This window comes from Camelina sativa, chromosome 9 (genome assembly GCF_000633955.1).
Source record: "Camelina sativa cultivar DH55 chromosome 9, Cs, whole genome shotgun sequence".
NCBI lineage: Eukaryota > Viridiplantae > Streptophyta > Magnoliopsida > Brassicales > Brassicaceae > Camelina > Camelina sativa.
Genome location: NC_025693.1, coordinates 12,881,290 through 12,898,982, shown reverse-complemented (window position 1 = coordinate 12,898,982; position 17,693 = coordinate 12,881,290). Strand labels below are relative to the sequence as shown.

The window sequence follows — 17,693 nt, the reverse complement described above, 5'->3', positions numbered from 1 at the left end:
GTTTGCTAATTGTCGTTTGTTGATTGTTGTGTGTTGGTTATTGATACTCTATTGCTTGTGTGTATAGCCCAGTAGATGGGAGGATTGCCTTACTGAGTGTTTATAAAATACTCATGCATTGCAATATGTGTTTGTGGTGAAGGTAAAGGCAAAGTGTGACCGTGGAATCAAGGCAATGAAGAGGAGGATGTTCTAGTGGTTCGCTTGGTTGTCTAGCTTCTGTTAGGTTGCTAGAGTTGAGTCCTAGAATGTTGCTTAGGATTGTTGGTTCACTGGTTTATGTTGTTTGGATCATTAGTTATGATTGGAATTAATACTGGCTATTATTCTATTGGTTATTATATTTATTGGATATTATTTATTGGTTATTGAGATTGGTTATTCTGCTGTTGGTTGTGATTGTGGTTAGGTGGCTAGTGGATATGGGACCACTAGCTGTAGTTTATTTATTATATTATTTATTATTTATTAAAAAAAAGGTCGGTCGTTTAAGAGTCTTCCGTTGGATCATCTTTCGATTAAATATTTAAAATATTTGGATATATCTGACTATATTCAAATATGTAGGTACAATTACGTTGATCATGGTGAGTCAAGAATCAAAGATTTGGATGATACCCACTATAGGTTCGATATGGACCTACGGTAATAAACAAATCTAACTTTATTTGTTTAATGATTAATTGATATGATTAATACTGATTAAAATTTATCCTTCTGCAAAATACAGTGATGCACTTGACTCCTATATTCATCTTGCTGTTGAGGACTCCTGTAACAACCCGTCTCGTGGACCCCACTAGCCTCACTGCTAGCCCACTAGCCTCACTGCTAGCTGCCCCAACAAACCCCAAGCTGGCCTTGCAGGGCATCGATCCTAATTCATCACTGTGGATATCCCAATCCACCAGTAGGTTATTGGTGCGCCAGGCGTCCCTCGAACCCTGGTCCCTACCCTTTAACAACCTTCCCACATGACAAGTTGCCACCAATTGATATGCAGGTCAATTGGTGGCAACTTGTCCTGTGGGAAGGTTGTTAAAGGGTGAGGACCAGGGTTCCAGGAACGCCTGGTGCACCAATAACTTACTGTAGATTTGGATGAATAGTTCCATTTGCCCAGTGAGGGGTTAGGATCGATGCCCTGCAGGGCCAGCTTTGGGCCTATGGGGGCAAGCTAGCGGGTTGGCTAGTGGGATCCATGGGACGGGTTTTCACAACTCCTTTGAGAAGCATCGAAATCCTTATTGAGAACTATGTTCAGATCCGATCTTCGATATTCTGTATTTTTAGTGTTTATTGATAAACACATTTGTTAATTTGTATTTGAAGATTTGTTGAGATTTTATAAGTTAATTAAAATATATTTTTTCGGATTATTTATAAAATTATTTTAATTGCAAATGATAACATAAAGACATTTGTGTAATTTTAAAATTTGAAGTCCATTATTATAATTTACAAAATAACGTTTATGTTAAAGACCGGCATATGGTAATTTACAACTGCTTGATGAATTTCATTAAATATGTAGGAGTAAATAAATGATAAATTTACTTTTTGAATAATGATATTAAGCATATCGAGAATATTTATAAATGATATGTTTACATTCCTCATCATTATCGTCTTAAAAAAATAAAGTAAGAAAATATTCTAAAAAAATAAAATCAAGTCGGTTGTATAACATCTCTACAAATATTGACTCGCTAATGTGTTTAAGAGTTGTATGCACAACTCAATATGACTTCTAAAAAGATGAACGTTCGTCCTTTTGTTCAGTTAGGCAATCTCAACCCTGCGTTAGACCATCAAAAGATTAGAGTCCGTATCATAAGACTTTGGAAGTCATTCAAGTCCCTACAGATGGTCTTCGTTGATAGTGATGTAAGTTCTAATAAAAAATTGAAACGTCATGTTTATTTGAAATACCTATGAAATTTTTAATGAATCTCGATAATAGTTTATTAACTTCAAATCGTTATATATAGGGTACAAGGATACATGCATCTATTGAAGATAGTTTGGTCAGCAGATTTCAAAACCAACTTGCTGTCGGCGAGTCTAAAATAGTTGATACATTCAGCTTAGTGGATTTTGATAGTAGTTATAAGACAAGTTCTTTGGGATTTAAAATCGTCTTTTATAGAACCACTATTGTGAAACCATGTAATGAATTCCCAGTTCGTGTTCCAGAAAAATATTTTCAGACTTTTACTTCTATCTTAGCTGGAGAACTAGACAAGAATGTATTGTTTGGTGAGTTGTTAACTTCGTTTTTAAAAGTTAAATTTACGAGAAAAAAATTTATTAATTCAAATGTTTTTTTGTAGATGTAATCGGCCAGATCGTTGGTGTCGGAAATCTTGATAGCGTCAAAACGAAAGAGAAGGATAATGTCAAATTGAGCGTCGATTTGCAAGATTTAACGTATGAAACCTTAGTAAATATTTTTAAAAATTAAGATTAATTTAAAATATCATATCTAATTTTATACTCTTATTTCATGGATTCGTAATATAGTGGAACCCGGTTAAATTGCACGATGTGGGGTGATCTTGCAAAGGACTTTGATACACAAATAAAAAAACATCAAGATACTGTTGTCCTTTGTGTAATACGATTTGCATGCTTGAAGGAATGGAAAGGTAATATCTGATTTTCGGATGAAATCTTATAGCTTATGATTGTCAAATCTAACTTTTCCAATAAAATCCATGTTACAGGGAATTATAGTATTTCCAATGCGTTCAACTCTACCAACATTCTGATAAATCCATTTATGCCTGAAGTAGACGCGTTTTGAAAGAAGTAAGTATATATATATATATATATTTTATATATATATATATCCCTTTTATATTATTCCACGAGTCATGCTATATTCATATACATATTCTTATTATTAGCATAACTTTACAGGTTGCCCACTGATGCTGTTGATTTAATACAACTTGATGATGATCCAAGCCCTCAGAAACCAAAAGTGACATTGTATGAGGAGTTTTTCATTATGAACGAAAAAAGTACTATGGACCAAATCATTTATTCACTTGAGGTAATGTTTCTAAAGAAAAATTGATATCGTGAAACTTAAATTGTTTCTGAATTATCTATGGGGGAACGAATGTTTGATTTATTCTTTACAAGCGCGAACATGTGTGACAATCGCGACAATTTATTCTGTTGAATTGTTGCCTAAATGGTATTATATTGCCTGTAAAGTTTGCAATAAGAAGGTGCAGCTGTATCCACCAGAATCTCAAACTGGAAAAGATTTACTTTATAATTGTGGAGTTTGTGATGCTGATGTTACGGATGTTGATTACAAGTAAGTTTCACTTTGTCTGTTTAAATGTTTTTAAGATTTGTGATTTGGAACTATACGCACATTTTAAGTTATGTCAAACTGTTAAAAAGGTATAAACTCATACTTCATGATGGGTACGGAAGTTCTCAAACGATTAAGCTGCTCTTCTTTGACGGTCTTGCCCAACTATTTATTGGAAAAAAGGCAGAAGAACTGGCTTTGGAAAAACCTAAAGTAAGTATATAAACAAGTATTGAAGTCCTTTTGGTTTTAAAATATATAAACAAGTATTGAATCAAGCATTCACCTTTGGTCAGGATGATACTGCAGCTATTCCTGAAAGTCTCTCTGTCTTAGTAGGGAAGACTATGCTGTTTAAAATTTCGGTTACAATTGAGAATTTAAATAGCGACAAATCTGCAATTTGGCAAGGTACTAAAGTCAAAAAAAAAAATCAAATACCCATAATACCATTATGATTTCTATATCTTTTAAATCTCAATGTATATAATTTCAATGTAGGAACTCTATGGAAGGAATGAACTTTCAAATAATTCTTCGGATGTCGACGATCATAAGTTGCAAATCGCACCAGCTGAAATGAGTTTGACTTTATCTAAGAGAGAACATACAGAAAGCAATGTTCGATCGAACGGGGGTCATAGCATGAAGACAAGGAAAAAAATCAAAACTGAACCCCGAGATTGAACAAGTTACATCACTTCTAAACATGATATTGGTTTATTATTATTTTGGACTTTTTCTTGGTTTAATTTTTGAAATAAAATTTTAAATTATGTAGACAATTACTAACGCTTCAAAACATCTTAACGTTTTGGTATTGGTAAAAATTTATTTCAGTCATTTACTATAATTATGTTAAAAATAAACAAATATTATAATTATATATATAATTTGATATAAATAAAAAAAAACATACTATATAATCGTTTGGAAATAATGATAGTTAGAATATCTCTAAATCCCAAAGTAAAACTTTTTTGAAATAAATCAAAATTCCATAAATAATGATAATACGTTAAAAATAAAAGGCCAAATTTAATAATCTGAATATTCAATATGAGAAATTAAGAAAATGATCATTAACGAATATGTTAACAAATTTTATTATAATAAAAACTTAATGGTATTCCTGAATATTGTGCTTATTCAATACGAAATTTTAGGAAATATAATATTATCAAATGTGAAAACTTATCTTCTACATGTTATATATATATAAGTCTTATTATTTTACCATGTCAACTAGGAAAAAAAAAAACTGAACCAATTCTTGAGTTCTTGCTGTTTGACGTAAAAGGTAAAGCAAAAATCAATCTTTTACATTATTTTGTATTATTGTAAATTTACATTCACATTTTTCAAATGTATATATGCAGAATCATAATGAAACGTTCATCTGGAGTTCGTCGATCCACCAAGAAAAGTCCAAAAGCTGATGAAGATGCACTCCGTTCGCAACTTCAACCAGAACAATTTGTTTTCTTTTGTGAGGATAGCATTCCGGAACTGGTTAAAAAAATACAAAAAAGGCAGTAAAGAATCAAGGTCTTCTGAAGATAACTCATTGGGGCATCTTAACGTTCAAAAATCCATTGTTGACGGTGAAGATAGTATATTGAAATAAACGAATAAGAAATCTCGATTTCAAACTTGGATGGAATACAATACCATGACTATCAATGAGTCAATTAACACATATGATAAGGGTGTTACTGGATTTTTCTGGTGTGAGAAGAACAACATATGGACGCAAAGATCTAACATGAAAAAGGATTGACTTTCAAAAAACATTTTTGAATTTAAATTTTAATTTAAATATTTAATAATAATATCTATTTTTACTTATAATTATTATCATGATGTTATTATAATTCGTTTTGATTTTTTAAGGGATATTAGTTTTGATAACACAATGAAATTGCCTTTTAATAATAATTATGATATGACAATCCAGCGGAAAGTTCGATAATAGTATAATGTTACTAATGGAAAAAAATAGAAGTTGAGATATTTTTTTGTTATAACAATAATGATATATAAATTAGAAAAATATTTTATAAAAACTGATGGTTCAATAATGATCCGATAATGACATTAAAGATTATGGAAATATAACCAAAAAAATATATTGATAAAGACCAAGAAAGTAAATCTCAAAAAATACGTATTAGAGATCCCCATACATAATTAGAAAGATAAATAACATATTTTTAAAAAATAAGAGGATATATATAAACATATGTCAATATTCGTATATATCAATAATTAGTACATTTTAATTTACAAAATATATACTGCACCGTCTTCTTATATAAACAAACCTAACAGCGAATTTTATACTAAAATGGTCATAATTAGTAGATTATATTAATTCTTGATCGTACTTTGAATTTCATTTTGGAGATTGGTACACTTGACGTATTATAATGAAACCTTCGAAGATTCCATATCGGAGGAAGAATGTAACGACACATGCCGTCTCTAGGAAACGTACAGACAATTTCTATTCTTTACATTAAGAGATATGTTTCATTCAAAACTAATAGATTGTACGCAACAACATTATTAAACTACAGGTGTTAGTTCTACGATAAATCTACCTGCTTTTACGAATGCATTGAATTTACAGTATCCTGATCAACATAAGACGGCAAGGTTGAAAAGAATGCAAATACTGAAATCTAATATGGCAAAAAAGAAGAAAAAAGGTTATATGTTCGGGAAGGAATTTTAAATTTAATATATATATGCTAATAACTAATCCAATTGTTACCTATGAAGAAAATTTTCTTCTTCCTGGATTACAGGAAGATTTTGCATGTTTCGTCGCAACTGATTCGGATACGAACGATGAAAGTGATTCAGATAGCTCTACTGATGGGGATTTATTCGAGATTAATGATAACGATGCGACATCTGAAATGTTTCTTGGCTTCCCTCCTGTAAAAGCTAAGTTATTAAATAATGGTATAACTCGATGCATATCTGATTCGTTATACGATATTTTTGTAAAAATGTATTTTAAAATATATTTTTTAAAAATATATGTAGGTTATTATGGAGATCCTTATTTTTTGTGTTATAATTGTGGAGCAGATATGAGGTATGGAGAATAGGTGAATAAACGGACTAAAAAGGCAAAGCCGGATTTTTCACTGTGTTGCCATCGCGGCAAAGTAATACTTCCTACTTTGAAGACTGCACCTAAAACGATATTAGCGTTGTTTTATAATAACGACGATAGGGGTAAAAACTTCCGCGATAACATACGAGCATACAACATGATGTTTTTGTTCACATCGTTAGGTAGGAAAATTAACCATTTAATAAATAATGGTAGAGGACCGTATCTATTTCAGATGTGCGGAGAAAACTATCATCGTATCGGTGATATCTTACCAGAACCTGGCAAGGAACCAATGTTTTTGCAATTGTATATACATGACGTATGTAACGAGGTAGCTAATAGAATCTCTGCATATTATTATTAAATATTTGTTAAATATCTTTTATATAATTTGTTATATTCTACTAATCATGATTATTATAAATTTTGTGTTTTGATGTTGATATAGAACATCAGGATCTTCTGGAGATTTAAGACATTAGATTGTTGGGCTATTAAAAAAGATGCTTGATAGTCATAATTCGCATGTTAGGGCGTTTAGATCGGCACGTGAAAGATTTAATATGGAAGACGGTAGCAAAGGTTTGCGATTAATGAAAGAACTACTGATGCAAGAACTCATAATCTTCCTACCAGCAAAGAGGTTGCTGCTCTAATACCCGGAGATTTTACGGCTAGTCGATGCATTCACTACTATCGAGTCAAACAGGTTGAACTACATTTGGATGAACCAAAGCAAACTCCGAACTGAAAGAGTCGATAAGATAATTGAAGCTGCTGAAAAAGGACATGGAGATCTTGCACAATATGGAAAAAGAATATTTATACCGTCATCGTTTACAGGTGGAAAGAGATATATGATGCAACATTATCTAGACGCCATGGCTACTTGCAAGTATTATGAATTTCCTGATCTTTTCATAACGTTTACGTGCAACCCAAGGTGGCCTGAAATAGATCGTTATCTAGAAAGGCATCGTCTTAGTAAAGAAGATAGACCTAATATATGTAGTCGAGTTTTCAAGATGAAACTTGATAGATTAATGGACCAAGTGAAAAAGGAAAAAACTTTCGGTATCGTAAATTCTGGTATTTATTATATTATTTTTATTATTTATTATTTATATTAGTCTTTCGAAAAATGTAACTTAATAATGTTTAAATATAAATGTTTATTTGTTTTCAAAAATTTCAGCGATGTATACAATAGAATTTCAGAAGAGGGGTCTGCCTCATGCGCACATGATTCTGTTTTTACACCAAGACAATAAGATGCGTACAACAGACGACATTGATAAATTCATAAGCGCTGAAATTCCTGATAAAGAGGTGGATAAGTATTTATACGAAGTTGTTTCTGATGTTATGATCCATGGTCCGTGTGGTCCTATGAACAGAGATAGTGTCTGCATGAATAATGGGCAATGCACCAAATTCTTCCCAAAACCATTCATGATAATACTATTGTCGACGATGCTGGTTATCCAATATATAGACGACGAAACGATGGGAGAGTTGTGGAGAAAAGGGGTTTTCAATACGATAATAGTTACGTTATTCACTATAATCGTGATTTATCACTCCGTTTTCGTGCTCATATAAATGTTGAGTGGTGCAACCAGACACGTTCAGTAAAGTATTTGTTCAAGTACATCACTAAAGGTCCGGACTATGTTAGAGCCAAAGTAGGAGAAGAAGATTAGGATAATGAAATTAAAAAGTTTTTCAATTGCAGGTAACAACTTATTCGAATTGTCAAACATTCTCATATTTAATTATTTACAGTTTAAAAGTATTTCAAGAACGTGTGTCAAACTAATCCAAGCTTTTTTAGGTATGTATCTGCATGTGAGGCTTCTTGGCGAATTTTTGCTTTCCCGATTTGTTATCGTACTACAGCCATAGAAAAACTCCCGTTTCATTTTCCAGGACAAGAATTGGCTATTTACAACGAGGATGATCCAATAGAAGATGTTTTGCACCGTACAACAAATAGAACTTCTAAATTTTTGGGCTGGATGGAATGCAACAAGATTTATCCCCAGGCCAGAAAACTCACGTATGCTGAATTTCCAACTAAATTTGTGTGGAATAGGAGAGAAAAACTTTGGAAGCCAAGGTCGGAGAAACGGAAAAGTTTTGCAATAGGCAGAATTACGTATGTATCGCCTTCTGTAGGACAAGCCTATTACTTGCGAGTTTTGCTTAATAAAATTCCAGGACCAACAAGCTTTGACTATTTAAAAACAGTCAATGGTGTACTTTATAAGGATTTCCAAGAAGCTTGCTATGCTTTGGGAATAATGGATGACGATAAGGAGTACATTGCAGCTATAAATGAAGCAGGTGAATGGTGTTTTGGGGAATTTTTAAGATCCTTCTGCATAAAAAGAGTTTAACTGTTCCTCTTGAAGTTTGGAATAAAACGAAAGACATCTTGTGTGAAGATATTTTGTTTAAAGAAAGGAGAAACAGGAACGATCCAGGTACTTCATAAACTTATTTTCTTTCATGAAACTATTTCATTTTCCGAAAGAAAACATTATAATAAAGTGTTTTAAATTTTCTGTGGTAGGTCTAATGTTGTCACGGACTCAGATAGAAAATATATGTTTAACTGAAATAGAACTTATGTTACGATCGAATGGGACATCTCTTACGGCCTTCGAGAGAATGCCTTGACCAGATGATAGTATAATGAACACAGGAGTAAATAGGCTTATCGCAGATGAGAGAATATATAAGCCTCATAAACAACAGGAATTGTACGATGAGTTGTTACCGATGCTAACTGATGAGCAGAAACGTGTTTATGAAGAAATTATTCACTCTGTGAATCACAACAAAGGTGGTATGTTTTTTGTCCATGGTTTTGGTGGTACTGGAAAACTTTTATGTGGACTATTCTTGGTGCTGATATAAGGTCTAAAGGTAATATTGTTCTTAATATGCTTCAAGTGATATAGCTGCTTTGCTTTTTGGAAGGTGGTAGAACGGCTCATTCAAGATTTGGTATTCCAATCAATCTTAATGAATATTCTGTGTGTTCGATAGATGCCGAATCTGATCTTGCTGATTTAATTAGAGAAACAAAGCTCATAATATGGGACGAGGCTCCAATGATGAACAAGCTTTGTTACAAAACTTTAGATAGGAGTTTGCGAGATATCATGAGGTGTGACCAGATTTTTGGAGGTAAAGTTGTTGTGTTAGGAGGTGATTTTAGACAGATTTTACCAGTTATTACGGAAGGAGGAAGGGTAGCGACAGTTTTAACATCTATCAACTCGTCTGTTTTTTGGAATAGTTGTAAAGTTCTTAAACTTACCAAAAATTTGAGACTTCGCAAAGCATGTAATAGTATGGATGCGGGTGCTCTTGCTACTTTTTCTAAGTGGCTTGTTGATATCGGGGATGGCAAAATTAAGGAGTCAGATAGTGGGGATGTGGAGATAGAAATTCCGGATGATTTAATAATTAATACAAGTGGAAATCATATTGAAGCAATAGTTAAAGAAATCTACGGAGAACAATTTACAAGGAGGACTGATCCAAAATTCTTTAGTGAAAGAGCTATTCTAAGTCCAAGAAATGACGATGTTGATAAGATAAATCAGTTTATGCTTACTAAGCTTCCAGGTATGCAAATTAAATAGGATATAGAAATTTACTTTTAAAAAAAAATCTAATATTCAAAACATATAAAATTTTTAAATTTTTTTTTATTTACAGGTGAGGAGAGACGATATCTTAGCTCTGATAGTATTGAAACGTCTGATACAAGCGGACGTGATGATATGATCTACACTCAGGAATTCCTTAACAGTATTCAAGTTTCTGGACTGCAAAGCCATGTTTTGACGTTGAGAATTGGAGCACCTGTCATGTTGCTAAGGAATATAGATCCTAAGGGAGGTTTATGTAATGGTACGAGGCTAATTATTACTCAGATGGCCAATCATGTAATCGAAGCAAGGATCATGACATGAAAAAAGGTTGGTGATCGAGTACTTATCCCTAGGATGTATGTTAGTCCACCTGATGCAAAGTTTCCCTTTCGTATGAGGCAACGACAGTTTCCTATTACCGTGGCGTTTGCAATTACTATAAACAAGAGTCAGGGTCAGACGCTAGAACATGTTGGATTGTTTCTTCCGAAACCGGTTTTCACACATAGACAGCTTTATGTTGCCGTCTCTCGAGTCACAACCAGAAAAGGATTGAAGGTGTTAATTACAGATAAAGATGGGAAATGCCAGAATAAAACACTTAATGTTGTTTTCAAAGAGGTTTTTGAGACTGTTTAATTATTATGTTTGTAATTGAAAATTTGTTTTGGATTTTTAAATCTAAATTTATTTTCTATAATTAAATAAACAAATTTTATGATCTTTAAAATACAATGTGTGTCATAATACTCATTACAATTTGTTGTAATATATCTAAAATAGTAATATTGCTATGTAATTAGATAGAATATATATTTATGTAATGGTAAATATAATTGTTGACTGTATCATAAAGTCTAAATATTAACTATTAAATCTCAAACACATTTAACTTATAATCTTGCATCATATCTATTAACAACAAATTCTATCTTTCATCTGTTATCATAATTTAAATAATAATATCTAATAGTGAAAAAAAATGTGAAACGCTAAAACGTTAAGACGCAACGTTTAATGGTGACTGTTTGTATTCTTGCAATTCCAAAATCCCTTTTTCGTCTCCGACAACAGAGAATAAACAAAAAGCCCTAATTTGATAGAATCATGAGTATCGATTATATTTCTGATCTTCATCGGGGAAGAACAAACTGGTGTATCCAAGCCAAGGTCTTGAATTCTTGGTATGTCTACGAATTCTTCAGCAAACGTGTTCTTCTACTTGTGGACGAAAAGGTTAGAGAATTTGCCAAATGAAAATTCTACTTAAATTTGTTATTTTAAAAGTCTTATATATTAGATTACTAACACAATTTATCAAATTTTGAAGGGTGACACAATTGAGGTGGCCTTTGTTCCAATAACACTAAGAAAGCTCCGGAAGTATATTTATGAGGGTGAATGGTATGAGATTAGGACTTTCAAAGTCATCAATCCAACCCTAAGGGAGAGGAATACTCATCATCCTTTCCAAATCAAGTTTACGGATGATTCAACCATGACTCAGTTGGAATCAGCAAATTTGAAAAATTACTTCCGATTCGAAGATTTGGGTGATATATATTGTTCAAGAATCCATCATCCCATCTCTTTGGTACATTTTTAAAATACGGTTTATAATAATTTCAATTATATCCCGTGGATATAGATATTTGCTATCTTTGTGTTGGTAAATCTTTAGACTTTTAAGAATTTTGGAACTTTGTGACTTGGTCCCTCCCATATAAAGTACAAATAGAACTTTTAGCTAAGTAGTTTTATGTGGATGATAGATTTGGAAACATTTATTCATAGATATTGCTATCTTTGTGTTGGTAAATCTTTTGACTTTTCAGTATTTTGAAACTTTGTGAATTGGTTTCTGCCATATAAAAGTACAAATAGAACTTTTTAACTAAATAGTTGTATGTAGATGATAGATTTGGAAACATTTTGTCATCTTTTTGGAATGAAAAATGACTTTTTGGCAAAAAATAGATGTTTGCGGATGTGTAGTTGCTGTAACGGACAACAGAGAACATGCTAATGAAGTTGTTTTCACGCTATTAAATGGCAGGTAAGACACATTTATTCCACATATCATGTTACTAACAGTTTTAAGTCTCACTCTTTATAAAATGTTTCTACTATCTTCATCTGTAGGAATGAATCTATAAAGTGTCATGCTGTAAACAACTATGCTACCCTTTTCATGTATTCATGGGAGTCGTCAGGATGCCATCTCACATTTCGAAACGAACCGGTGTTTTGTGTACTGCGTTTCTGGAAGGTTGGAGAGTATGAAGGTATGACAAGATTTAATAAATGCTAAAGACTAGCTATTTTGTATACTCATTTTCTAAACTTTTATAATACTTTAAACATTCTAGGTAAACCGTGTATTGAAGCCTCCTCCAAGATCTTTATAAAACCGGATTTTGAAGGACTTGAGCATCACAAGGCTATGTAAGTTTACATGTTTATTAAAACCAAGTAGTATATTATGCTAGGGTTTAACTTATGAATGTGCTTTCTATATATTAGCTCCGAATCTGCTGGACGCTATTACATAAATCATATAATGGAGCATGAAGAATAATCTTAAGGGGCTTAAGATGAAGGCAAACTAGTTTTAAAAAACTTTTTTGGATATGTAAACTTTATAACTATTTGTAATGTTTGTATGACCTCGAATTTATGTTGCTTTCTAATATAATTTCTATTGTCTAAACGAAGTAAATTATTTTGACGCAAATCCTTATCCAACATAATTTTAATTAACCATAACAAATGTATTGGGCTTATCAAATTCATGAAAATTGCAATTGGGCTTCAAAAAATTATTTAAAAGTTTACATATATAGGAAAATAATAAAAATCTTATTAACTACTCTTATTCATATATCCATTTCAAAAGGTGAAATTAAATACTTAAGATACAAATTAACTGCAAATTTTGAATATTTCTAAAAATAAAAACAATTCAATATAATAATTTAATTATTGATCAGGATCCTACCTTTCTCTCTTTAAAATACAAAAGTTTAATAGGTTTTAAATATTTTTTCTATTTTGGTAAGAACATTACTTCTTTAAAAAGTCAGTTATCAAAATTGTGGAAAATAAAATAATGATGAAACATTCCCAAAAAAAAAAAGACAAACAAAAAATGACTTAGCATATTAACTACTATAAAAATTAAAAAGATCAAAGATGTTTTCAAAATATAACAGAAAAATAGATTTAACATTACAAATTTGCCATAATCCTCAATATTATTTTTTGCTGTAACATATCACAAATGATAAGATTGCTATGAAATTAGGATATAGAATATCATATTGAAGAAAAACATTTTGTTATTATTATCAACAATGTTGTATGAAATTAATAATTGGTATATGTATCATAATGTCTATATATTAACTACCAGTAGGACTGATCCAAAATTCTTTAGTGAAATAGCTATTCTAAGACCAAGAAATGACGATGTTGATAAGATAAATTAGTTACAATAATGTTTTTTGCAAATGAAAAGTTTTGATGTATCATAAAATGTATTTTTTAATTATAAACTCTTAGTACATTGTAATAATAAATTAATATCAAATATACTGACTATAAAAATACATTTAATATGTAATTATAATCATAATTATAAATATTAAAAATGTTAAATATTCAAAAAAAAAATATCAGACACTAAAACGATTAAGACGCAACGCTACGTTTAATCGTGACTATTTGTATTCTTACAAATCCGGAATCCCGTTTTCGTCTTCGATAACAGAGAAGAAACAGGAAGAAACCCTAATTTGGTAAAATCATGATAATCGATTATATTTCTGATCTTCATCGAGGGAGAATGAACTGGTGTATCCACGCTAAAGTCTTGAATTCTTGGCATGTCACCGAATTCTTCACAAAACGTGTTCTTCTTCTTGTGGATACAAAGGTTAGAGAAGTTAATCGAATGTCAATTTTACATATATTTGTTATTTTAGAAGTGTTTATATACTAGATTACTTACACAATTATTAACAAACTTTGAAGGGTGACACGATTGAGGTCGCCTTTGTCCCAACTATACTTAAAAAGCTCCGGAAGTATATTGACGAGGGCGAATGGTATGAAATTCGGAATTTCCAAATCATCAATCCAACCCTCGGGGAGAGGAATACTCATCATCCTTTTCAGATCAAGTTTACGGATGATTCAACCATGTTTCTGCTCGAATCAATCATCTCCAAAAATTACTTCCGATTCGAAGATTTGGATGATATATATCGTGGAAGGGTCAATCATCACATCTCTTTCGGTACGTTTTTCTAAATTTGTTTGTAAATCATAGGATAACTAAACTTGATTGTATTTTTACTATCTTTGTGTTGAGTTATCTAGAAACTTTTAAAGAATTTTGGAACTTTGTGTATTGGTCCCTCCAATAGAAAAAGTACAAATTGAACTTTTACCAAAATAGTTTCATGTGAATGTTAAAAAGCTTTGGAGACATACATTGTAAAGAAAATTTCTGACTTTTTCCAAAAGTAGATGTTTGCGGATGTGTAGTAGCTGTGGATGACAGAAGAAATCATGGAAATGGAAATGGTGGTAATGAAGTTGTTTTGACACTATTAAATGGCAGGTAAGACACATTTATTCCATCTTTACTGATTTTAAGATTTATAAGTTTGTCTTTATTATAGAATGTAACAAGTATATTCATCTGTAGGAATGAAACTGTAAAGTGTCGTGCAATGAATTACTATGCTAACCTTTTCATGTCTTCATGGGAGTCATCTGGATGCCATCTCACATATCAAACTGAACCGGTGTTTTGTGTACTGCGTTTCTGGAGGGTTGGAGAGTATGAAGGTATGTACTATTAATAGAACTTGCTAGATTGAACAAATGCTAAAGACTAGGTTGTATACTCATTTAGCAAACTTTTTTAACACTTTAAACATCCCTAGGTGAACCGTGTATTGTAAACAATTTGGCCTCCTCCAAGATCTTTATAAAACCGGAGTTTGAAGGACTTGAGCATCACAAGGCTATGTAAGTTTTTAATGTTCATAAATATCAAGTAGTGTATCATGCTAGGGTTTAACTTATGAATGTGTTTTCTAATTTTTTTAGCTCGGAATTTGCTGGACGTTATTACATAAAGCACATAATGCAGCATGAAGGGTAAACTTGAGGAGTTCAAGCTGAAGGCACATTAGTTAACAAACTTTTTGTATATGCAAACTTTATAATTATTTTGAAAGTTTGTATGATCAAGTACTAGAAATCCTTTTATGGGTTGCTTTCTAATTATTCTTAATGGTCTAAACGAAATTAGAAATTATTTTGACCCAAATTCTACCTAATTTTAATTAACCACATAATATGTATTGGGCTCATTTAATTCTTGAAAATTTGCAAATGGGCTTCAAAATATTTTTAAGAAATTTACATATATAGAAGACTTTAATAAACATTTTATTAAATACTCTTTTTCGTTGTCCATTTCAAAATGTGACATTAAAAGTTTAAAATACAAGAATAATTACAATTTTGAACATTTTTAAAAAGAAAAAAAATTAATTTGAAAATAGGATATTAATTTGATATTTTTTTGTTATTTAATTCTTGCCCATACAAGCGTGCGGGTAACTCTCCTAGTAAGAATTTATTTCCCCAATATTGATCCAAGAACGTATTTTACAAATTCATACCAGTCATACTAGCTAGCACCTTATCACAAAATCACTGACGTAAATAACTCAACAAGAACATCTTAAGGAGAGAAGAGAGGTTACATCTTAGAACAAATCATTTACATCACTTTTCATTTTCAAAAATACCCTTTCATGGTGTCCATTTTCAAAAATACCCCTTTCTAATATATAAAATGACAAAATTATAAACCCTAAACCCCAAATACTAAACCCTATACATTAAAAACTATACCCTAAATGTAAATTGGGTACCCAAACCTAAAAACAAAAACTCTAAAAATAACCTAGTATAATTGTGTAAAAGATGGCAAAAATGAAAATGTTCAAAAAAAGAGGCATTTTTGAAAAGGGATATGCCAAAAAGGGCATTTCTAACAAATTCTCAAGAAAAATTTTTAATACATGATGTGTATTAGTATAGTTTTGCTAACTGATTTTTTTACTGATTATTTTTATTATTAAATTTAAAATACTAACCAATATACATATAATCTCATATGATGCTCATATTTTCTTTTATTAAAATTTTAACTCTAATCCATGAAGAAGTGAATTATGGTTTTACGATGAAATAGATAGTTAAACGTGATTACTAAACTGAATGTCTAACAATGAAATTTATTCTTATTAAAAAATTCCAAATATTAATATGTATCATTTAAAAATATTAGTAATATTTTTTTTGTTTGATTTTATAATTTTAACACATTTATTTTTGTAATGCATATGTTAAAACATAAGATAATTCGAAATAGATTATAATTATAGGAATGGATCTTCAGTTATTTGATGAGAATGTCTCTATATCTTTATATATGTTTTTATTTTATAAATTTCACTTATTTAAAATTGATTATGACATGAGGTAAAATTAGTACTTATGAGATAACAACATAGCAAATAAATCTTAAATAATGTTGATTCAGATTTTTTGCAAATTATATTTTGTTAATTTTTATTTGTATTTTTAATTATTACTAAGATAGAGATTTGATATGATGTATTAATTGTGTTTGATATAAAATATTTAGTTCCATACATTAAGATGAAATATATAATTAAACTTAAAATATGGTTTATTATGATGGTATAGATATTTAAATGGTACTCCCTGTCCTATAAGAGTTTTGGGTAAAAACACATAGATTAATAAACTATAAATATTATGTCATTTATAAAACTTCAACCAATAGGAAATATACTGCATAGTTCAAATAATCATAAATTTTTATATTAATAAAAATTGTACATAGAAATTTGAGAAATTATTATAAAATAGAGTAAAAAAAGCTTTAAAACTCTTATATAATAGAACTGAGTAAGTATTAAAATGAAATATGAGAGGTTCATAATCAATATAAAAATGTTACAAGATAAAATTAAAAAACATGTATACTACTACTTAATTATTTTCAATATTTTTTAAAACATTTTACCTGCGTAATAACGCGGGCCTTATCTAGTTATAAAATAAAAGAAAGAGAATGAAAAGAAACAATTAAAAAGCAAAGCAAAAAGAGACAAATATCATTTTTGTGTAGAAAATATCACTTTTAGTTTAAAAAAAAACATCAATTATTTTTTTGTGGTTAGTTGATAAAAATTTTCTTGGTTATACAGCCTGTATTTTTTAATATAGGTTATTGTGTTAATTATGAACAAAATTATCTTCATGAACCTAATTTTTCCTTTTTTAAAAGGGAGAGTTACTAGAATATTGTATAAAAGCTTCCTTATTACAAAAGTAACATACAATTGTTTGTAATTACTAGAATAAACCACTGTACCTATACTATCCCTGAAATTAGTGTTCGGAAAAAACGAAATTACGGTTAATGCCATTAGAAAAATAAAACATTGGA

General features: G+C 30.5%; 1 protein-coding gene across 1 annotated transcript; it reads left to right on the top strand.

The window, feature by feature from the left end:
- Positions 1,759–3,852, top strand: LOC109126406. Its single transcript, XM_019229935.1, has 8 exons — positions 1,759–1,887; positions 1,992–2,103; positions 2,334–2,411; positions 2,931–3,058; positions 3,240–3,331; positions 3,421–3,544; positions 3,628–3,742; positions 3,833–3,852. The coding sequence occupies exons 1-8, from the start codon at positions 1,759–1,761 to the stop codon at positions 3,850–3,852; spliced, it is 798 nt and encodes a 265-aa protein (XP_019085480.1).